General features: G+C 35.8%; 2 protein-coding genes across 8 annotated transcripts; one reads left to right on the forward strand and one right to left on the reverse strand.

Moving 5' to 3' along the window:
* Positions 1 to 726: 726 nt before the first annotated feature.
* Positions 727 to 17225, forward strand: LOC124175696 (O-acyltransferase like protein). 2 transcript variants are annotated; one of them, XM_046556108.1, is made up of 12 exons: positions 727 to 1476; positions 11203 to 11358; positions 11674 to 11894; positions 12588 to 12796; positions 13334 to 13589; positions 13669 to 13829; positions 13938 to 14106; positions 14224 to 14417; positions 14555 to 14684; positions 14778 to 14970; positions 15409 to 15554; positions 15643 to 17225. In XM_046556108.1, the coding sequence occupies exons 1-12, from the start codon at positions 1173 to 1175 to the stop codon at positions 15799 to 15801; spliced, it is 2298 nt and encodes a 765-aa protein (XP_046412064.1). In that variant the 5' UTR covers positions 727 to 1172; the 3' UTR covers positions 15802 to 17225. The 2 variants fall into 2 exon arrangements, with proteins under 2 accessions (XP_046412064.1, XP_046412065.1); XM_046556109.1 differs by lacking the exon at positions 11203 to 11358.
* Positions 16362 to 23486, reverse strand: LOC124175697 (probable serine incorporator). 6 transcript variants are annotated; one of them, XM_046556111.1, is made up of 11 exons: positions 23278 to 23486; positions 22298 to 22462; positions 22025 to 22209; positions 21149 to 21358; positions 20944 to 21028; positions 20683 to 20866; positions 20436 to 20606; positions 19387 to 19425; positions 18506 to 18656; positions 17876 to 18027; positions 16362 to 17777 (listed from the first exon to the last, which is right to left on the reverse strand). In XM_046556111.1, the coding sequence occupies exons 1-10, from the start codon at positions 23302 to 23304 to the stop codon at positions 17886 to 17888; spliced, it is 1359 nt and encodes a 452-aa protein (XP_046412067.1). In that variant the 5' UTR covers positions 23305 to 23486; the 3' UTR covers positions 16362 to 17777; positions 17876 to 17885. The 6 variants fall into 6 exon arrangements, with proteins under 6 accessions (XP_046412067.1, XP_046412066.1, XP_046412068.1 ...); XM_046556110.1 differs by having other exon boundaries at positions 18506 to 18668; XM_046556112.1 differs by having other exon boundaries at positions 18506 to 18653; positions 23278 to 23485.
* Between the last annotated feature and the right edge of the window lie 182 nt (positions 23487 to 23668).

Raw genomic sequence — 23668 nt, forward strand, 5'->3', positions numbered from 1 at the left:
AGAGTTGAAACTGCTGATTAATAATGATTGATCGAATTTCACGGGAATGGGAAGAAGAAGAAGAAAAAAGGAGAAACAAAACCTCACGATGAAGCAACTGCGTGAGAACTGCGTCATTTACTTATTATACAGTTTGAAAAACAATCGGTGCAATCTTACACATGTATAAAAATTAAAAAGAAAAAGAAAAATATTACAATACAACGTTATCACTCCAGGTATTATAACAAATCTGAAAACTGAGGAAAATATTCGCTAGTTTTTTTTCTTCTTTTTTTTTTTGGAAAGCACGGAGCTAATTTCTTTTCACACAATTGAAAATAATTTCAGTTATCACATCAATCGAATTAACATAACGAAATGTAACTAATAAATAATGTAAAAAATGATTCGAAGAAATTGTTCTTCGATCGTCAGTCAAGTTTAGTGTGACAAAATTGTTTAGAAATATCAATATTTTCCTTCTGCGACATTCTCTTCCGTATTATTGTTTTATATTCTAATTTTATGTCGTTGGTTTTACCGTGCAAGGGGAAAGTAAAAACGAATAATTTCATTTCACATATTCCATGATGAGGTAGTTTTCTGAACGTGGATACCTACGACATCCGTTTCAACGGTGCATGGGGACTGGAAGACCTTGTGATCGTCTAGATGGTTGGATTTTCATCAAGGGTGGGGGATCTGACACCCCTCTACAAGAGAGCCGGCCGGTCATTTCCAGAGGCAAGGTTCGATCGGCGGTCAACGCGATCACTCAGTACTCGCACTCCGCACATTCTACAACCGTTCAAAAGTGACCCTCGAAGATTTTTCGGAATTTTTTTTTTTTTTTTTTCATCGCCAACAGTGTCGCGCGTCGCTGCCGTTATTGTTTAAATCCTCTGCTGTACCAGTAAAATAATACATACCCGCAGTCGTAATTATCGCTGCGGAGGGAAACAAATTTTAATACTAAAAATAATAATATTGTTATTATCGTCATTATCATTGCTATTCTTAACGTGAAATAAGAAAAAAGCCGAGGAGATAAAATATTTCGTATCCAAGTTTAATTCTGATGACTGAATAAAATAAAGAATAATAGACAGAAAAAAAAAAAGAAAATTGTAAACGAAAACGAGAATTCACGGAGAAATAAATATATACAGATATATAGATATTCAAAATCTATGGCGATGATGGAGCGATTGGTAGTGACGGTTATCGTTGCAGTTCAATTGCTTCATGGCGTGGCTGTAATCGCGACGCCAAAGACCGTTGATTTAATTAAATCGGTCAAGCTGAACGGTCTTAAGGACGAAGAGATACTCGAGGCTTTGTCGTTGAATAAAACTGAAAATTCCGATAATTATACGCTAGCTGAACTCATCGATCATCTCGGTAATCACACTGCGGCCAATCAACAGCCCGCGCAGCAAGATCGTGTTTGGATCATCAATTCAACGGAAACATTGCACACGAACACTTTCTACGGTAAGTCGTGATACTCATATAATTGAAGATTTTTATTCACCCTTGTTTTCGACCTAGGAATGCGAGGAAAATTTCGATCGAGTGGCGACCGAAAACTTTCGAACACCATTTAAACGGGTAATCGATTTATTAGTTGTGAGAGTTTCAGGAATTTTGTTAAGCAACGCGGCGAAGAGGCTCGCCGACTAAAGGTGCCGATTGGTAATTAGGGTCGAATTGTGTTATAACGACCATTGTGGTAATTATATGATACATTTCTCGTCGCAGTCCTCAATCGCATTTATAAATGATGAGTTGTCATTTGCTGAGGAATAATATTTGACCAATTAAAGAATTATTGGAACATCGTTGACGGCCGAAAATTTTCCAATTCATTTCGTGATAGAAGAGTTTCAACTATATATTATATTCTATTCTGGAAGGTAATTGGTCAATTATCACCTACGTGATACGATACTTATCTAATTGAGAATCACAGGGTCTTGTACGTCAGACTAACTTGATTTTCTTAATTTCAAACTTAGTTTTTTTACGCCCTGTGAGTCAGGAACAATAAGAATATTCAAAGTTTGTGCAAGGAATTTTCAAAGTTTCTTAATTCGCGTCGTCAGACTAATTTAAACAGCTCAAAATTGCTTTCTATTTCGATTTTAATTGCACAAAAAAATTGCCTTATCGTTACAATTTACATGCTTTAAATGACCGAATACCTAATTCATTAGGGACAGTATTTTGGGTCAAATACGGTGTTCGATTCGGGCGTAAAAATTTCTGTCTTGACTACTTTTTCCGTCTTTATGATTTACTATTACTAATTAATACACCTGTTGATATCGCTTGGTATAATTTGGAAATGTTATTAATTCAATCCGAAAAACTGCGAAAAGACATTCCCTCGATTTGATTATCTGCAGAGATTGTACACACACGCCGATATGTACATATATATATATATATATGTATACACGTGATTTTGTGAAACCGTGTTATAGATGGTGAAATGATGCGTGTGGTTCGAAAGGAATTACAAAATAATATACATTAGCCCGAATGTATATATAACTCAACGTATAAATTAACTGTTGCCGCTTCGCTGACATACCATTTCAGAAATCGCTGAGGCATATTGTTGCGATATATCCAGATTCTAGATAAACGCATCATAATGTTGCAAATGTCGTTGCTGTAAAATATCCTATACATGGTCACAGTTTTCAGAATTTTCTTAGTCTAATAAAAATCTTACAGGCAATATGGAAAGAATCGTCACAAAAAATATTGAAAACGAAAAAAAGGAAACCACTCAATTTTCTATGAATGTTGGTTCCGAATTTTAGCGCCTAGTGTCCTGTTTTGTTTCAAACATCCTATTTTGCCCCAAGTATCCCATTTGACCTCAAGTATTTTACTTTGACCAAAGTATCCCATTTTGACCGAAGTCTTCTATTTTGACCCAAATATCCCATTTTGATTGAAGTATCCCATTTCGATCCAAGTATTTTGTTTCGAACCAAATGTTCCGTTTCGCTCCAAGCATTCCATTTTGACCAAAGCAGGTATGCCATTTTACCCCAAGTATTTCCATTTGCCCTAGAATCTCATTTTGCCCCGCTTCCCACTACCACGCTACAGTTTGAATGTATGGAGTAATTTTTCGCGAATTGTAAATCGTTGTGAGTCATAGTTTTAGTGACTCGTAAAAAATTCATCAAGTTACTTCATCGACGTAAAGTTTGTTGCAACACCATTCGATCAAACGGTATTTAGTCGAGAAGATTTAAACATAATAGAAGAAAAGACCTTCCTTCAAATTTGACAGTGATATAATTTCAACGGGAAATTTTTTGATCCTTTGGAAAAGGAGGTGAAGAAACGTTGATATTATCTTATGTTGATTTTGAAGTTCATACGCGAGATTCTTATCGACTTCATATTTTTTTACCATTTCGCGTGAACAAATGCTTAAAAACAAATTAGAATATCCCACCGGAGATTTTGCAACGAGTAATCTTGACGTCCAGTAACCTTCGCCCAGAAACTGCAACTTTTAACAACCGCGGAGACCAACTTAGGGTATAATAATAGAACGAAAAACACGTGCTGAGATGTATATTATACCGCTAACTAATGGTTGGTTACACAGTCATTGTATACGATTTTCCTTGCCTTGAATTATTCAGCAAACGTTAGCGCAAGGCTACTGCCTCTGCAGCCTCGTCGCATCCGTGCGTGAATAAATTAATGTGCATACTTAATAATGGCAGCCTGCCTGTCCTGTGCTCACTGTTAATTAACAATGAGAACTGAACGAATTTGTCACAGGCTAAAGAATAACCAGGTTCGTACTCACGAAGACCTTGCTGCTTAACCACGGCTTGCAGCTTCAGCGCGTGCGTGTCTACTTTCGATTCTCTCCTCTCCTCTTCCTCCCATTCACAAGTCAATGTCAAATGCCTTCCTCACTTCGTGCAGGCACCACAGACTTGGATACCATCGCAATCATATTCACATTCACATTTTGTTATTCACGATGCATGCCTCGAGGCTTCAAATTTTTTTTCTATTCATCTTCGAAAAAGGTTAACGTACCGGTGTAGTTCATATACCTGCCAAATACAAATTTGCACGGAAATCCCCACCTTATTAGGAACCAAGATATGTAAATACGTCCTATTGCAATTAAAATATAACTCTAACACGTTATGCACCGGCTCGTATTCGTTATAAAAGCATTTTCTACTTGAATGTGTATTCCACTGATCAACTCGATGTGGCATAAAAAAAAAAAAAAAAAAAGACAAAACATTCAACGACTTTTACGAAATTTTCCGTCCGGTTAATGTGAGCATAATTTATCTAAAACCGAGGGTGAAGTGATCAGCTGATCGGTTAGTGCAACGCCATGTTGCTTTACCTACGGGCACACTTGAATCGAAGTCGCAGTCAAATTAGAATTTTCATTCAATCCCGTTGATACGCACACAGGAACCTATCGTCGTAATTTAACCGGTAAAACAAGTTGATGCAATGAATCAATACTCGACGTGAAAGATCCGTGAAAATGCGTCATGTTTTAAAATACGTTGTGCAAGTAAAATCCTGCGTAGCATTTCCCGAACATAGTAATATTCTTAAACTAACATGCACATGTGTATAAAATATTATAAAGTCGAACGCTGACGTTATCCGTAAGCGTAAGCACAATGAAGTAAACACCAACAAAACACCATATATAATACAGGTATATACCTCTTCATGAATCTTGACAAGCAATACGGATATAGTTAACGTATTGCAAATTTATTTATGCGTTACACGTCTCGGATTCTTTGCATAATTGCATCTTAAGAGTAAATGTAAATCTTCAATATTTACCACAAGTCAATATTATACAAGTACATAAACTTCACTGTTGATATTATTCATCCGCGACTTCAAACGTATTAAAACATCCATTCTATTATTAATGGCTGAAACTTTTTTTTCTTAATACGAAACCATCTTGGATATTCGCTAATTCGTAATAAATTAGGGTAAGTGAGATTTTTGGAGAAAACTTTTCGTATCAAATTAGCAAAGTAATTTTTTCTCTTACAACATTTGGCCAAAGAGTTGCCCCAGATACATATTAGATTCTCTTCGATCAAGAGTCGAACAATTTTAATAAAACCGGACTAGCAACTGTACGCAATCTATTGCGTAAAGAGCCGAGATTCTCGAGCTTCGAACGGCACGAGGTGAACGTAGCTGTAAGCCAACCTGCTCTAGTGATAAGTTCCTCGTTCCTTTCGCTTGTTGCGCTTTGAAATCGGGTGAAAGTGTCAAAACAATGTCAGACGCCGAAGATACATCTTGATGACAAAATTTGTAAAATTACGGTGAGAAATTTGAACAAATGTGTTTTGTAGTGAGAAACGTAGAAAACGATTGGTGTTTGAAAATATATAGTTAGTCTGCGAAGTAATTACGCATCGTTCTCGAAAAAATTTTGCCAAATGTCAAAACCCCTCGATGAAGTCACTCTGTGTTTCAACAAAACAATTTAATACCTGAAAACTATTTGAGCTGCTTCTGATAGGAAAATCTATGAGAGATTTAAACCGAGAATAAGAAAAACTAATAAAGACAACATACTTGAATGATCGGTAAAGTAAAATGTGCCGCTAAAAATAGTCAAACTTCCATTTATAGTTGACGAGTTTTTTTTTTTTAAGCGATAGAGTATCAATTACGATAAATTATGTTAATATATTCAGTAGGTAAATAATGATCGACGGTGCGTAAAACTCCTGCGGCAAAAGTAGAGTTAACTGTTTAGTATGAATATATAGGTTTTAATACAGATTCTTTTCGGAATTAAGATTTGTTTCATTACTTAAACTTAACTCAAAACTCTTGGATTTCAATGAAACAACTTGAGTTGAGATCAAAAGAAGTTGAATTATGAAATAAAATGACTTGAATTGAAGAAGAAAAACATGTCTTGGTCAAAAAATCATTGAGCACACGAAAGGTGCAACTGTGTCTTTTCTGTTAATGAATACTTTTTCAGTATTCCGGTGTTCAAAACGACGCTTATGGGTCGATTAGCAGATACGAGGCTCTCGGTCGGCTAATTGGTAAGCCATACAAGCGAAGCTAGAAACGAAGGTGGGTTATGCAACGGCTGCATAAACGCTGTTTCGTGTTTACTTTCATTTCAAACCGCATAGCTACTCACTTCAGACTCCATGTTCATTGGCCACCGGTGACTCTTCTAATCGCTACTCGAGGTGAACAACTTCACGTATGTCCCATGTGCAGTTTCTCGCTACTCATTGCACTTTGATACGTATCTCGAGAGTAGAAACAAACACAGCTTCGCGCTATTAGATTTCATTTACATCTCGTGATCATCCGTATTTAGCTCAAGGACCAGGATAAAAAAACTAATTAAATATCAATTTTTATAATATGAGAACAAGAAGAAAAGTTGGAAGAAGAAGACATTATTATACCGTTGAATTACTGTATAAGCTCGCAGCAATAAATTTAAATACATTTCTCTCTTCTTTTAATGGTCTAATTCATTATAGTAGAATAAACGGCATTCGACTTCAAATCACCAGATTCGAATGATGGACGTCAAACGAAGTGAATGCACACTGTAGATATTTTAGTCGTGTAGAAGCATTATACTTTAACTTAATAACTTGTTAACTGTACTTAATTACTTATTTGTAAAATGGAGCTGAGCGAATTGAATTATTCCCGGAAATAACCGTCTATAAAGTATTTTCTCCATCTCTTGATACGTCACGATTTTGCCGAATTTCGTAATATCGATTTCCTAACCTCTTCATCGAAGACGGATCGCTTTCGATCTTACGCATTTCTTTAATAAAATCAATGGTCTCATGATTTGTTACGATATTTCAAATCATCAAAAATTGTATAACATACGGCCTGCCTTTCAAATAATTTCGGTGTTTACGAATGAGTTTATTTGCAATTGAAAGCTTCGAATATCAGTTCAGTATCAGTCGAATATCTTATTTTTTCGACATTTTTTTTTCTCTGATTACATAGGTGATCTGGTTAGTATATTTACTCGTGCGAGACGAAACTTTCTATGAGTTTGATTTACTACAGTATGAACATTTTCTGTGTTCGATTTCGTGCCTAAGTTGTCTGAAAAGAAAAATGAGATAAGTCTCTTAGTTTTTGATAAGAATATTGGTTAATCGACGATCAATTTTAGCTATGAATTTACCATTAGACTAATGAAATTATAAATCTCGACTTCTCTGAATACATTAATTGAATGTGGCTGAAGTTTGAGTTTCATAATCAGTCTAATGTGAAAATAGAATATTATTATAAAAGAAAGATCAACTGGCAAGGTGTTATTGAACGATAGAGCCAATCTGTATCTTGAGCCCTCAAAGTATATCTGTGGCAGACAAGCATAACCGAATAAGTAAGAAAACGCTATTTTAAGTTACAGATACTCAGCCGCATCGGGAAAATCGGTGCCAGAATTAATTACTATTGGAAGCCATTCTATTTTATAGAAAATCGAATGTAGCAATATCATTAAGATAATGGAGTCATTATTTTTTCGCTGCCAAACTGAAACAATTCAACTTATTCGGTTATGCCGGGAAAATGGACTTATTTGGTTTAGCAAAACCACTATATTTCCATTCAGATAAACAAATGTCGACAATTATATATCTTAAAATAAAATATGGATAACAAAGTTCAAAAATCCGGCATAAACGCGTTTTTCCAAAAAATGGACTTATTCGGTTACGCCTGTCAGCCACAGACACAATACACATACTCCAAACTTGTGCCATCAATTCATCTGCTAGTACAGAAACTGGTCGTTAAACATCCCTCGTAGAAATTTATTATTATTGCGATTCCGCTGAAAACACGACAAGTGAAAGAGGTCATCAAAGAAATAATAAATCCGTGCACAATGCATGACGAATTTTTTTTCTTACATTCATATTATGTGAGTGGAGATATTATCGTGACTTAGATTCGAGGAGACAGGGATTTTGAGGTAATTATGGAATAACGATAAAGATATATGGCCTTGTTTGATCGCGACCTGATTGCCATAAGGTATAAGCGTACCTATGCGTTTGATACCAGACTCCATGGCCTTGTAGCATGTCATCGACGTGTCCCGTATTTAAAGCAATGAAAGTAAATATCATTCCTTTGGAAACAGCTCCGCATGTTGAAATATCGAAAGTAGTTTTATTCCCCCTCCTAACGAAACACGTCTGACCCGGTGTAACAGGTATATTCAAACGCCTAGGGACGGCTAGGATTTGGACAGGAGAATACCGTGCCAGGTATCCATCTCGCTGCAGTCGAGAGACAAAAAATTGATGCAGTTCAGTCCCAGCCTGATAATTGTAGGAGGTGAATTGGAAATCCTGGAAACTTGTTTCGGACATTCGTTCCAATGACTCGATTTAAACATTCCCGAGTGACCGACCGTTAAGGAATGCTCTGAACCCACATCTGATTTCAAAACTGCATGGATTCCAATAAACAAATTTGAATTAAGAAGAAATAACTTTAAATAAAATCAAATCACCTTATTTGTTATGAAATTATTTTCATTCTAATCAAATCGCTTAAATTGAAATCAAGTTATTTAAATCAATACCGAATAACTTGAATTGAAATCGAGTGACTAGCATAAGCGAAGTTTAGGGACGAACCACTTCTCCTAATTCACCACCATAAAAAGATTCAATATTGTCTGCTATTGAATGGAATTCTTGTATTTTTTTTCATATCGTAATAAAATTTTACCGTTTATTTATTTTCTATCGTCGAAACACTATGTTCATATATCGCTGGATTGCAATATCATCGTTTGCCTGAAAATTATGACCACACTCGCAGGTTTTACCTCGAGTTTAACAGTCGAATGCGAAATAAATTTTCTTCTCTGTACTAATATATTTTCGGTAAGCCGAAAATTAAACCCGAGGGAAATCCTGATGAAAGTGTTCTTTTATTATACCTATACAAAAAGAATTTTGAGTGCGATTCAGTATTCTGGATAAACGTAAACACTGTACACAAATTTTTAATACATTTTACACTATGTGTTCAACAAATACCAGACGAAAGATTTCTAGTCTCTTTATTTATCTTAATCAATGCGCTAATCGCTGTTTTCCATCTACGCAAATTTCGGTACTAAATAAAGTATAATCTGCGCTGACCGTTCATTAATAACCGAACGGAAGAAAGCACTTTGCTTGAAAGTGTGTCGACAAATTGCCGGGAATCACCGAACGCGTCTGATACAACCGTATCTCAAGGATTCTGCATAGGAGTAAAAAATCCGAAAGCATCTAATGGAAAGTCCTGCAGTCTTGATGAATCAGAATCGATCGATCGTTAATTAGAAATATAATTATATTGCTTATATTTAAACAGACATTTGCAGATGTAGAAAACTTTTTATGACTTGGTTTTTTCCAACAACAGATATTTCGGCATGGGTAATCATATTTGATCATTGATACTTTCAACTTTTATGCTACATTCATCGTAGCCTCTGGCCCGTTGGCTATTCGGGTCACACGGTTTTGGAATAATCAAATTTTTCACGGACTTATTGAATGGTAGTGTCTTATTGTTATTTTTATTACTAGTATTCGTTATATTATTACTATTATTATTATTTTTATTTAGTAATTATTATTTCTGTACTATAAAAAGCGGCAAGTAATAGTACGACGGTTTTAAAATTGTTTATCCATATTACATGCATCGATATAATAAATATTACTCTTGTTTTTAATTCAGGATGTAGTTCGGGAATTTTTGTCACGCCGTGGGCGGTGCCGATAAATAGATAAAAATCGAACATGACGTTTGAAAAACACATCGGGAGTGAAAAACACAAATATAAAAGTCGAAAAGTCGAATGAAACAACTAAGCCAAAAAATAAAAAAAAAAAAAAAAAAAATTAATTATCTGTCACATTAGCTTATTGACTTAGATTGAGAATAATCAAAGATTATTCTTATAAATTATGTAAGCTGATGAATTCTTGATTCATAAGGTAATTACTCATTAATCTAGAACGCACGTGGTTTTGGATGAATTTAAAGCGGCGGCTTACAAAATTGGCAAATATGAAAGTGGGACGAAAATGATACGCATATAACAGTTGATCATCGTATTACAATATGACGAAATGATCGTTTCAATGCTAAACGCATGCCCAGCTCCCCAGGCCCAACTACATTATATACCCACTCGCTGATTTGCCAAGTTTTGGAATACGAAAGTTCTGACGAAATCTTTCCTGTCCTACGCCACTAATTTTTCAACTAATTGTAAATATATTAATATGAAAATGGAAACTGAAACAAAAGCAAAACATACTTTGAAAATACACAAAAAAATTCGTGAGTGGGGAAAAACAAGGGTCAACGAATTGAAGAACAATAGAGAAGTACGTTAAATACAGCTAAAATCTTCTTCGATCCTGCAAACATCGTTGTCGGATGATGTTTCACACTGAACACGGAAGCGATTACGACTATCTTCACGCCGCATCTTGTTTTTCAAAAATTACATACTTATCTTTACGACGCGTCGAAAAAATATGCTAACTTCGTGTTTTCGATATGCTGGTAAGACCCGCTGAAAATGTTATGCCGCTTGGACGTACGTTGTACACTTGACACAAAATCAAAGTTTCGTTCTTGTCACAATAATTACTCATGTTTGATAATATCCAACATTTTGTTAATTATCTATTAAACACGATTAATCTTCTCGTCGAGCTACGACATGAATTTGTTATTCAAATTTAACGTTTACATCAAATTATTTCTGCAACGCGGTATTAATTACATAACGAGTTCTGCAATTTTTTACGCAGTTACTACACGCAACGTCATACGAATTTTTATGATTATTTAAATTCACGGCAATACTATCAACTAATCACAATAAGAGGTAAACAAAAAAAGCAATCATTTCGATAGCCGCAATTCTTACAGTATATGTAACAACGTGAGCCATAGGTATTTATCTGAAATTCTAAAAACAACCTGTCCGATTGAAAGTCTTAGAGAATGGCACATTCGTTAAACAGATTTTCAATTTCAGTAGATAAAATAAATTTACGTGTGAATATCATAATCAAAATTTAAAAAATGTAGGTGTTGATTTTTGTCTCGGTATTTCAGAAAATTTCGCCGAGGAAATCGACAGAGAGTCCGGGAATCTTCTTGAACTGATTCCCGCTTATCTTCCTGGAACGGGACCAGTCAGTGCGGAATGTCGCCGGGATTCGAACATTTTCAAGCGAGAACTAAACAAGTTGAGCTTATGGGCGTTAAAGAGTAAGTTTGTTGATCTGCAAGTATGAATATATTTGACATTAGATTTTGTTTATATCATCGAAGATTGTGTGAAATCAAGCGATGATTCAGAATCGAAAAAAGAATGAATAATGAATGACGTGAATAAAAAACGTATCTGATGTATGCAAAGGTAAAATTTAGCGAGATTTGGAAATCATACGATTGCGTGAATTACGTCGGTTCCCTCCAGTAGACGTCATGCATCAGAACAGTCCCAAAATGGCACGAAACGCAAATCTTTATGAATATTCTACTTTGGAACGATAGTGATTTTGTGACTTTTCCCTTCTTCAGTGTTCGACGCCACGGCTAAAATACCCTCGGGACTCCTGAACGGGAATGTCAATCAGTTCGGGGACTTTGACGAGTGTGTTGGCGTCCAAGGAAGCGAAGGAATTCAAGGTCAATACTGTCTTGCATACCTTAAGTTGGACATGGACGATTCACGGCCGGACCTTAAGCATCTTCACAGACTCCTACATTCCCACTATGCATTCAACAGCAACTTAACCGACGTGAGTCGACTAAATTATCGTATTAGAATACAACGCATGAATGATTGGACTCTTCGAGAATATCGTTATGATAGCGAAAGAGCCTATAACAGACTTTTCAATTGCAATGTCCCACCTCGTCATCGTACATTTACATCAGGAACTTTTCGTCATTCTAATTACATATCAGGCTTAATATATTTCGTTTGTTTGTTGTTTGTGGGCTGATCGGCACACTTACTACAACTTCCCGGGTTGTTTCTATTATACTCCATTATAGCTATCGAGCGAATAACGACGCTATTCGTTTTTTAGGAGGATGGGGGAATAAATTGTATCAATTTTCAGTAAAACTTTACCCGAATCATATTCCATATTGATAAAAGTATGCGGAAAAGAGCCTCGGGTTTAGCAGTCAGAATTAGAGTAGAATGTCCTTATTTATAGTTTTGACTGACGTCTGACCAGCTATCATGAGAAACTAATGTGATTTTAATTTCGCGTGAGGTGTTCGAATTAGCGCCAAGTCTTCGCCTCTTGCTTCCAATTCAAGACGCTAATTTCTGATGATGGCTGGCCAAGAGTTTACCAAAACCTTGAATCAAAATATTCTAACCTATAACACTGACCGCTACACCCGAGACTCCTCTCTCCGTGTACTCAGTAATGGTCCAGAAACAAGCAATGTAGATAGAAATATGGGCATGTTTTCAGCCTGGACATCGTGTACCCCGATTCAGTACTGTGAATTGGGCCGTCTGCACGCCAGCGTCGTGTTCACCGCAAGACGTGGAAGTATCGTTGCGGCACGCGATAGCTAAACACACGGCGCAAACCGGGCTCAAAATAAGCGTCCGCGTTGACTCCGAGATGTGTCAAAGACGACGAAAAGATTCGTATCCGATGGAAATGATTGTTGCTAGGTATGTATAATGAATTGGATACGAACTATTCACGAGGCTGAAACAAAATGGCGTCGTGCAGAACAATCAGCTGATTGTTTCAGCCCCGGTTTTAGCTCGATTATACGAATATGAGGTGTCGCAAAGCTCTGTGCAAGCGATCACACTCCTCTTTTCTCATGCTGAGTTGATGAATTGTTAAATAGTCGTTGGAAAAGGACGTTTTTTTCACCCTATTTATTTGGTTACACTGTAGTAGAACGGCATAACGGTCACACCGTCCAAAAAAGTGATATTCTGTTTCGAAAATGAGTTCTAAAAATCTAAAAAAAAAATGTGTACATAGGTATTGTTTAAGCATCGTAAAAAAAGCTCTCTCAGCTTTCCTAATCAAAATTGATCGTTTAAATATTGTAAAACAGCGGTAAAGTTAAGGTAACGTGTATAATGTTTGGGGTGATATTCACCCCAAGTGACCAATTAGAGTTGATACGGAACGTCCAATGTGGCGTATTTTACCGGTACACAGCGAAGTATACTGACCTTGAATTGCTACAGCTGCTTTTTCATGGGCGTGATCGCTCTGGCAGTCGTTGCTTCCGTCTACGACCACTACGAACTTTCGGCGAGTGAATTGTTGCTGTCGTTCTCGCTGAAACGAAATTTCAACAAGTTGATATCACTTGAGAGAGGCGAGGGAGACATCGCCTCGTTGCACGGGGTCCGGGCACTGAATGCCTTGATGTTGATCGTGGCCCACAAGAGTATGGCAATGTTCTTCAACCCATATATCAACAGAACGGAAATGGCGGAGGTATGCGGAAAATCGTCACTACCTCGTGGTTAGATGAAGCGATCAGTTCTCAAATTAACAATGAAATTGCCGATTGCAGTATCTCGGTAAACCTTGGACAGTGATTGGCCGCGCTGCAAGTCTTTATACCGATCCGTTCATCATGCTGTCGGGACTTCTGACGACTTATTCCTTCGTTGGGCGACTTAACAGAACCGGGGCACTGGACATTAAGCGAGAGTACCTTTCCAGAATTCTCAGGTAAATATCGTTTTGGTTGTTTAGGAAGAAAATCATACCGAGCGCTGTGATGTGCCGCAAAACCAATATCCCGCCATCAAGTAATTCCTGCGATGTGTTTCGTTTCAGACTAGTGCCCACTTTGGGGGCGTTAATAATCTTCTGTACATTCGTGATGCCGTTCATGGGTTCCGGTCCCCAGTGGAATCTCGTTGTAACACATCACGCTGACATATGCAAGAAGACTTGGTGGAGAAATTTCCTCTTCGTGCACAACTACTTTGGATTTGAAAATATGGTGAGTATATTGGTATTTATAAATATAAAATGAGGTGTTAGAGTGTTGCTAATCAAATTTAGGAGATTTTAATCATTCCAATATGTGAAATAATCCGAATTTTCATAAATTTTCTAGTGCCTAACGCACACGCACCACTTGGGAATCGACACTCAGCTATTCGCTGCGTCGCCGTTGATAGTTTTCCTTCTTTGGAAAAGACCTAAAATCGGCACCGTTGTACTCACTGTTCTCGCTGTACTCTCGACCATGCTGCGTTACAAGGTCACATACGACAGGCAACTAAACAACTACGTTTTCTTCGGCACTTCGTAAGTATGAATTACGCAGAATTAGCTCTCGGGTTGAATCCTGCCCTGTATTTATACATTCGAAAATCGTCATTCGGATTTGATACAGATTTTAATGAGCAATGTTGTATTATCTTGATATTTAATCACCTTTACAGAATAAAACAGTTGTTCGACACAGCAAACCACTCGTACATTTTACCAACTCATAGACTCACTGTCTACATCATTGGAGTTTTGACGGGATACTTGCTGAGGACTTTCCCGAAAGACTACAAATTAAACCCTGTAAGTTGGACGGCGTGATTGTACCAAATTAATCTTTTCCAAGAAGAAACAGATAACTCAAAACAATAAATAATACTTTTTTTCGTTCTCCAGATTTTCGTAAACGTCGGATGGTTGGTCTCCACTCTAATGTTTGTCGCAGCGTTTGTTGGCCCAGCCCCGATGGGGTCAATCAATTACATCTATAATCCGATCCACGGCGCTGTTTACAACGCCTTTTCGCCGATTGGTTGGTGCATACTTTTCTCTTGGGTAGCGTTTTTGTCTCACACCGGTAACTCAAATGGTGAGTAATAAGTTCGTGGTTCTACCTTGATTGAGGGCTTGTAGTTACCGTAATTATCGATGACTTTCAATTCTCCAAACACCGACGTATTCAGAAAAGCTTAAATTTTCTGGGAATTATTTCAGGTTTTTCGAAACCATTTCGACGGAATGGTGGCCAGTCTCAAAAAACTTACTTGTGTTTCAAGGCATAATAGCCGATAATTCCAGTTCTGAATTTCATAGAACAATGCACGAGTGCAACGTAAAAAAAACTCAATCATTTCAAATGCTTTCTGAGTCAATGTTTCAAAATTTTCTCTCACCTATTTATCAGACCTTCAAACCGGGATCTCGCGATTTATTGGAACTCAAAAATCGTCCCGATAAATCAAAAACAGCCAATTAAGCGTGTCAACGTTAAGCTGATTATTTAATTTAATTATTACTTGTATTTCAGGAATACTGAGCCGAATATTTGCCTGGAGGGGATTCCTTATCTGCACGAGACTTAGCTACGCCATTTATCTTACGCAGTTTCCAGTGTTCTTCTACAATGTCGGAATGAAACGAGGCGCGGAATATTACGGATTTATTGGTACATTGGTGGGTAGATTGTTGGAATTTTTGTAAAAATGCAGAAGACAACTTGATTAGAAATCAAATTTATTTACTGACCATAATTGTCCAATAGTTGAACGTCAAGGAGCTGACATGGATCCTTATTTCATCAGTTATTTTAACGCTGCTGTTCGAGACGCCGTTCCAAAACATAAAAAATCATTTACTGCGAAAACCGAAAATGCCTGTAGCGACTGAACCGACGGGGAATGAAAAATCGAAATCTGAGTAACATGTGATGATAAAAATAACGATTTTTAATCCCATTTTGAAACTTGTAAATATAGGTACGTAGTGTTACGTATTTTATTAACATTATTATTATCCAGTTCGGATAGCCTGAGTGTATAAAAAAAAATCCATCACATGCTTGTTTCAATCATGTACAATGTACATGTGATACAAGATTAACATACTCACCGAATACATGTTTATATATATATATGAGGTATTCCACACCATTTCACCTAATCGGTGAAGGTCACCGACGCCGATCTTGGTGTCAATTTTATTCTCAATTCGTCTATCGAAAAAAAAGAACACGTGTTCGGCCGTTTTTCGATTAGGCCACCTGTGTCGATTTTATGAATTTTCCGATTTTTCAACTTTTTCGAAACAAACTTTTTTCAACTGGCTCCATCTTCAAGAGCTTTCATTCTTTTCAAAAAATGATACAAGTATAAAATGTGTCAATAAGTCCGAGCTTTCTGGAAAAAATTTTTGAAAATTTTTCCAACCACACAATTCTAAAATTTGTTCGAAAAAAAAAAATCAAAATTTTTTGAATTGCGACACCTTTGATTTTCCTGAAACTTTTTACTTGCATTCGAACAGTTACAATCAAGTTTTCCTCCAAAGGAAATTATGGACTTCCGATTCGTTCGGGAGTTACACCATCATAAGTGCCGTAAGTGTTGTACATATACATATACACACACACATACACACACATATATATATATATATTCATATCTACTAAACATTCATTTGTAAATAGTTATTAGATAATAAATCCGGGTTTAGCAAGTTATTGGCTGCGATACAAGTTGTAGCGACGCTTCCAAGACTGATCAATAATAAACTTTTCTTATCACCATCCTTTCTAATCAATACTTTTTTTTAATTAAAAATTTTATACGTATCTTCCGCCAATTGGAGATGAAGGATGAAACAAAAAATCTAATCGACAAAAATTCCTTAAGCGAAGACAAAGTTTAAAAATGAAAGTAATTTGGATTTAGAGTTTTTTAATGTGATAATAATTTTGAGAAATACGAAAAATGCATGTACATTATACGTATTTTTGCAACACGACAACATAGATAGGAATTTAGAGGTAACGCTTAATTTTTTACTTCTATTCAATTATCATCAGGTTCTTTGTGTATTGGAAATTATAAATAAAAAAAAATGTTAAGTGATATGTTTTATAATTCATAAGTTATATTGTATTATGTTGAAATGATAAAAAATAAAGTATCTTTTTTATAAATGCTGCCCTCTACATTTTTAGTGTATTTTCAAAATCGAATGTTGCAAGAGGAAAAAATAAGTATATGTGTGCTCCAATACGTATATTATTGAAAAAAAAACATTGTAATTCGTGCAGTCTTAAAAAAAAACTCAAAATAATATCAAAATATACATACACGCGCAGATGTACTCTTTATAATACACAATACATAATAATATAAAAGTATATTAATTGTTAACGATTATTATTACAAATTTATTGTACATTTATATAATGTATTTTTCCCTACATGTCGGTAATACATAATATATTTATATATACATGTACCAGCGTATATTGAAAGAAATACGCGTGAAATTAAATTCGGACCGATTTTTATTAAAGCGTAATAAAATTTTAATAAAAAGTTTCTATTATTACATAAGGGTAAAGTATAGGAAAAAGTGACTGATCCGAGTAAGAATATTAATAATTACAAAAAGTGGGTTTTAATATAATTATAACGCGGAATTAATATCAGCTAAGAACAAGAATATGATATAATATAGGAATATAGCATATACATATGTACGTAATAAATCTGATCCGTGATCAATTATCGGATCCTACATGTAGTAGATCTTTCGACCGTTATTTATGTACCCATAAACTTAGTTAATATCTTATTTTACTCACAATCAGATGTAATCTTAGGTGGGCAGGCTTCTGGTGTTCCGACCGAGATTCATGACGAACTAAAAAGAACACAGAGACAAAAATGTTTCATCGAATGCCATAAAAAGGAAAGAAAAGCAAAAAATTAAGATAATTTTGCATTTCGCAATGCACTCACCATATTCGCGTTAATATGAAAATTCACGGTCAGGCAGAATAACTGGGGCTATCAAAGTCCAGACATAAAGCCCGAGGCAGAGCCAAGACGAAATTATCTTCACCCACATCGAAGCCGCGTTTGCGTTTAACAGAGATAGGTCTGAATTAGGCCTGTGAAAGAAATAAGTTGTGTAAATCAGAAACAACAGTTTTCGTTCTCTTTTTCATCACCTTACAAACCAATTCAATTACTGTTAGTACTATCGAGTACGATCAAAATCTTTTGTCGTTAAAGCTTTTTTTTCTTTATAAAACGGTATCTCTCTTGGTTAGCTTGATAATCATAAAACGCTGTGCATTTCAAACTTATTTAATTGTTTTCGAGATTTCATTGTGCGAAAAAATGAGATATGGCCATTTTGAACGCCGAATATCGCAATACCAAGTCCTGTAAATTTTAGATTCTTGCATCAGTTATTTGTGATAACCATCCATATTCACTTTTACTTGTTTCATGAGAAAGGTGACACCCAGCGGCGAGCGGAGAAACCGCGCTGCGCACAGCGCCACATTTCTCGATGAAGTTTGCTCAAACCGAAGTGAAATAGGTTTGAAACAGAATAATGTGAACATTGCCAGTCGTACTTACTTATACCAGTTGGTGAGCGTCATCATGACATAAAGAGTCGACAGGGCAAACATGAAGTGGAAGAAACTCCAGTTATAGGCAATGCAGTCTTCTTCATTGTCCCATACTTTGGCTTCTCCACCCTCTTCGTGATCTCCAGAAGGACCTTCTACTGGGACATAATCTGATCACAATTACCATGAAGTATGGAAGCAGTAACAAGTAAAAGCCTTTTGTTCTCAAATTTGTCACACTGAATTTATAAATCGTACACACATTTTTTGCGCAACTATCATTCTTATAAATTTGGTACATTTGTCGATTTTTATGAAAACAATTTTGATTTAAAGAACTTGAGGCAAAAACAAAACGTCTAACAAACACAAAAAGCGAGGAACACGTCGCATATTCGACTATCCAACACACAATTGATTATTTAATAACATCTGACTTGATCACTCGCAGTTTTACAGAATCAATACAATATTCATAACCTTGCTCCAAAGTTTTACAATGGTCTTACAACTGGACAATACCACGGGGAAGTTCAAAAATATTATTTCATAATGATGACAAACTATTCAAGCCATTGTGTGACTAAAAAATAACAACAAAACTACATCTATAATTAGTAAAAAACTACTGAAGGCAGGCACACCCTACAACAGATTATACATATAACATCACGGATGTGATAATAGGACTAACAATAGTACCACTAATGATAATAAAAATAATATGTGGAAATCGAAACTACGATTACGATTAATTTAAGCATCTAAGCTATGTAAGCAGATGTGAATGAGCAAATGATAATGAACGTAGATGACAATGGTTCTAATTTTAAGCCCCATTTTGGCAACTTAAACAAACAACTTTGAACTGTGTATGTGTGTGCGTACCTTCATTGCCGACTAGAGATTGGTCTCTTTGATTCCAAACTGCATGGAAGAGAGAAAAAAAAATTGAGATTCGATTTATGGGTGAGAATATCGGACAAATCTGGCAGAACATATTATGAATAACAAAGTGCAAATTGTGTAATTCAAATCACTTCTGCTTGCTGTTAATTCTGCTCTAGAAGTGAAGAAGCTAGGTAAATATGAAACAATTTTGCAAGTTTTAATTAATATAAATAATAATAAATAAAAACACACACACTTTGGTGCGTATTATTCAAATGTGGCGAAACCTCGAGCCATGACAAAATTTCAAAGCACTGTAAGTGAAGACCCTGCCAAAAAAGCATTCTTCGCTTCTCAAAATTTTTCTAATTTTTTCCTGAATTCTCTGTAACGTCTTTCGATTTTTCAGAGCACTTGGAGAAATGTGACACAATGAATTGTGTCGTAACATCAGTTAATAATTTTCACTTCCAAGGTAATGAAGATACCATTTCCTGCAAGGTTTTAGAAGTTTCGTAATTTCACATAGAAATTTCGGCAATATTCTGAAATTTCTAAGTTTATGTTTTTTTAACTTTAGAGCAGTAAGTGATATCGAGAAACAAAAAATACAGGTGGTTGCATTTACGAGTACTACCACCTGCTGAAGTTACAACAAAATTCGCAATGGTGACCGTGCGACACTATGTGAACCACATGGAATTCCCCACGTACACTTTCGGAAGTCCCTAAGAGATGTCTACTGAAATTCGGTAACAAAAGTCTTATTGAAATTCGGGGCTTTCTGAGCTTTTTCAGGATGTAGACTCCATGTTGATGATGTTCTCAGTAGTTATCATTCATAATGCTACGTTTTGACAAGGCTTTTTCGAATTTGGTAAATATTGCACGCTTCTTCAATATGTTAACTTTAGAATAGGTTTCATTAAAGAACAGGAAATGGGTAATGAAACGGTGATAAAGTGATAACATGATGAAATAGGGATTAGTTTGAGAAAATGCAGTATGAACTCATACAATTACTAAGTAACAGGCTTGATACTTACCAGCACCATTATCTTTGGCCATTACATTCTCAGACATGGTGAGCCTTGACGATTTTGAAGCTGTACGAAGTGAACTGTACAGAACGCAACACATCCATATCACCAAGCTGATGATACTCTCCTTATCGAACTTCGGATCTTTCGAACTAAATCGATAATTGCATTCGGAATCTGTGAATGATTTTCTTCATTTAGCACCCTCGACACATCCAGATATTATACATTCATTCTAGGCAACCAAATTTACCTGGGCTGTTTGAAATGCCGCTCCACGTAAGATAAATTACGTAGAGACTAACGACGGAAGATTGAAGGAGACCGCTGTTGGGTAGTTTATCCTGAACACTTGGTAGGATGGAAACGGCACTGGCTATGACGCACAGAATTAAGTTGAACGATATGAAAAACTTGTTCAGTTCGCAACCGCCAGGCTGAAACGAATAAAGAACAGGATAACCATCAAATGCAAGTTGTGTCTATGAATTTCACGATTCGTAAATGGACTCACTATTGTGAAATAAACGAATAGCAAAGTAACTCCTGTTATTACTCCTGCGTAAGACAGAAAAGTGGATCCCAACAGTGCAGCATACCTAAAAAATGTCTTTCTGTTAGGGAGCAGTTGAACTTCGAAAGGTTAAATACTTCGAAGTTCGTTAATTACAACATAACAGAAACGAAAATAATAGGGAAATGATGTGACCTAAACTCACCAGCCCTTAGATTCAGTTTCGTGATAATTTGTGACCCAAGCATCTGCCCAAGAATGAGCGAAATCAACAATTAGAATCAGCTGGATAATGATAAATAGAAATCCACCGATCATTCCAAAGTACATCCAAGTTATTCCAAACGATCCTTCTGGGATGAAGAAGGCGCCTATGATCCCACCGATTACAATGAGATACTTAATAGCCCAAAAACTGAAACAAACATGTTAAACTATCCATGTTGAAATTTTGCGATGTGGAGAAGCCATTAAAACTTGAGGATAAATCAGTAGTTAGGAAAAGAGAAAAAAAATCCTTCAGCAATGTTTTTTACGACAATGATACTAAATACGAATGAAGCAACATCTCTACTATATAATAGAAACAAATTCGAATAACACAAGCTAACATATCGACAATTTATAAATAAGTTTGGTTACTAAACCAACTACATTCCTACAGATTTTCAGAAAAACATTTAAGATCATTCAATCCTACATTACAGTGCAGTTATAACATGCAGATTTAATTACGGACAAACATCTATTGTGCTCGTTTAACCTAATTACAGAAATCTATTTTTATTCACTCTGGAGATGAGTATCTGTGAAACTTTTTAAATCAATTTTCAGAGATTTTTATAGTGAACAAAGGAAGCTAAGACATCAAAAGCAAATAAGAATATTCCAGGACGTGTTATTCGAATTTCTGTAAACTCATTTCTGTCACGTAATAGGGATGTTGTTTCATTTGAGTTCACTATATTGGTGCAAATATCAATGCTGACGATTTTTTAACTTAAAAAAAAAAAATCTTTTCCTATCTTTCGATTCAAATGGTCTGGCTGATTTATCGTTAAACCAAGTGATTATTACATACCCGTTTTGAATCGGGGCTCTCGGATCTTTGGAACTTTTAACTCTAATCATGATAAGGGACATCAGAAGGAAAAAGAGTGTGAGAATGAAGCACATCCGGTAGACGGCGAGAAAGCCAACAACATCCTTGCAGTCGAATTTGAAACCAGTTGGAACATAAGATGAGCTGTTGGTGCAGAACGGAACCTGAAAATGATTGAAAAAAAAATCAACTACTTATTTATTCGTTCTAGTCACTTAAAATTAAAATTTGAACAATTTCACTACAGCTTACCTTTGACAGAGCTGATTGGAGTCCTGGAGAAAGGGTAATGCAGGCTGCAATCGTACCCAGTAACAGCATTAGAGCATACATGATGCGAGTGCTGGTGCTGTTCCGGCATGTCGGGCACTGCGAGCAGCAAAAGCTGCATGCCGTACTGCCGCAAAGGCAGGCAAGCTAAAAAAAATAGGAATAAGTAATAATTCTGCGTACATCGATGGAATTATTCATTTATTCATCAATTCGCAATATATGAAATATGGGACCGGAAATACAAAAGTAATTCAAATAATTGTAAAATCTGTGCGCACAACAGATATTTATTCATTTATTTATATTTTCACAAGCATAGCCCTTTGAAAATAATTTGTAAGGGAAAAAATATTACATTGAATTTATTACTAATGTGCGCAATTTTATATTGTTATTATAACAATAAAAAATGAAAGAACAACTTATTGAACAAGCTGACTTTGTTATTGAATACAAAAATGAAGATAAGAGATAAGGAGTAAGTGAAGTAGCTTTGTGATGTTTTTTGTCTTTAAATACTATAAATTTTCCTCCGCAGCAGAGGATTAAATTTGACAAAGAAAAGTAGAAATAGGGCAGGGACGTATATTTATTATCATTGTTGATGCTATTATTAATATCAGTATATTTAAATATTTATTTATTCACCCAACAATTAGAAATTTCGACGTAATTAAAATTTGTGAATGAGTTTGGGATACAAACGTTGAAAGAAATGATATTATCTCTAGCAGACAACCATATCAATAGGTCATAAATATCATAAATATATTACATTCTCAGACAAAATTTTGAATACACACTTCTTTCATATAGAATCTTCGTGTGTAATTACAAATATCATATGAGTGGCTGGATAGAATTCTTCGTAATTAACATAATCCTATTGTTATCCTGAGTCATCAGGTGAGGGTAAAAAATATCGTAAGACAAATCGAAATGCATATCAACATTCTTACCTGCGCCGTTGAGCACACAAGACCCATTTTTGACTTTCACAAATCCACTTATGCCTTGGAATTATTAATTTTCACTATCCCAAGATTTCAGGCAAACGCACAATTTCACAACGAGACTGTCGATATCGAATAACACAAAATCAGTGCTAGACATGTACTTCTGCATATAATTCCTCCCAGTTACTAGATGGCGCTAGTATGGTATAAATTGAACATCGTGAGGATTTAGAGGCTGCGTTCACTGAAATTCAGTACTGTCAATGTCAAACATCTTTGTCATACTTATCGAGTTTGTGAAAGGCTCTGTCTTTGTCTATCGTGTGCCAGATACTCGAATCGGATGACTGTATGCGGCGGCCATCTTGAATTGAATTGAACCTGATTGGCCGTG

This window comes from Neodiprion fabricii, chromosome 2 (assembly GCF_021155785.1).
Source record: "Neodiprion fabricii isolate iyNeoFabr1 chromosome 2, iyNeoFabr1.1, whole genome shotgun sequence".
Lineage (NCBI taxonomy): Eukaryota > Metazoa > Arthropoda > Insecta > Hymenoptera > Diprionidae > Neodiprion > Neodiprion fabricii.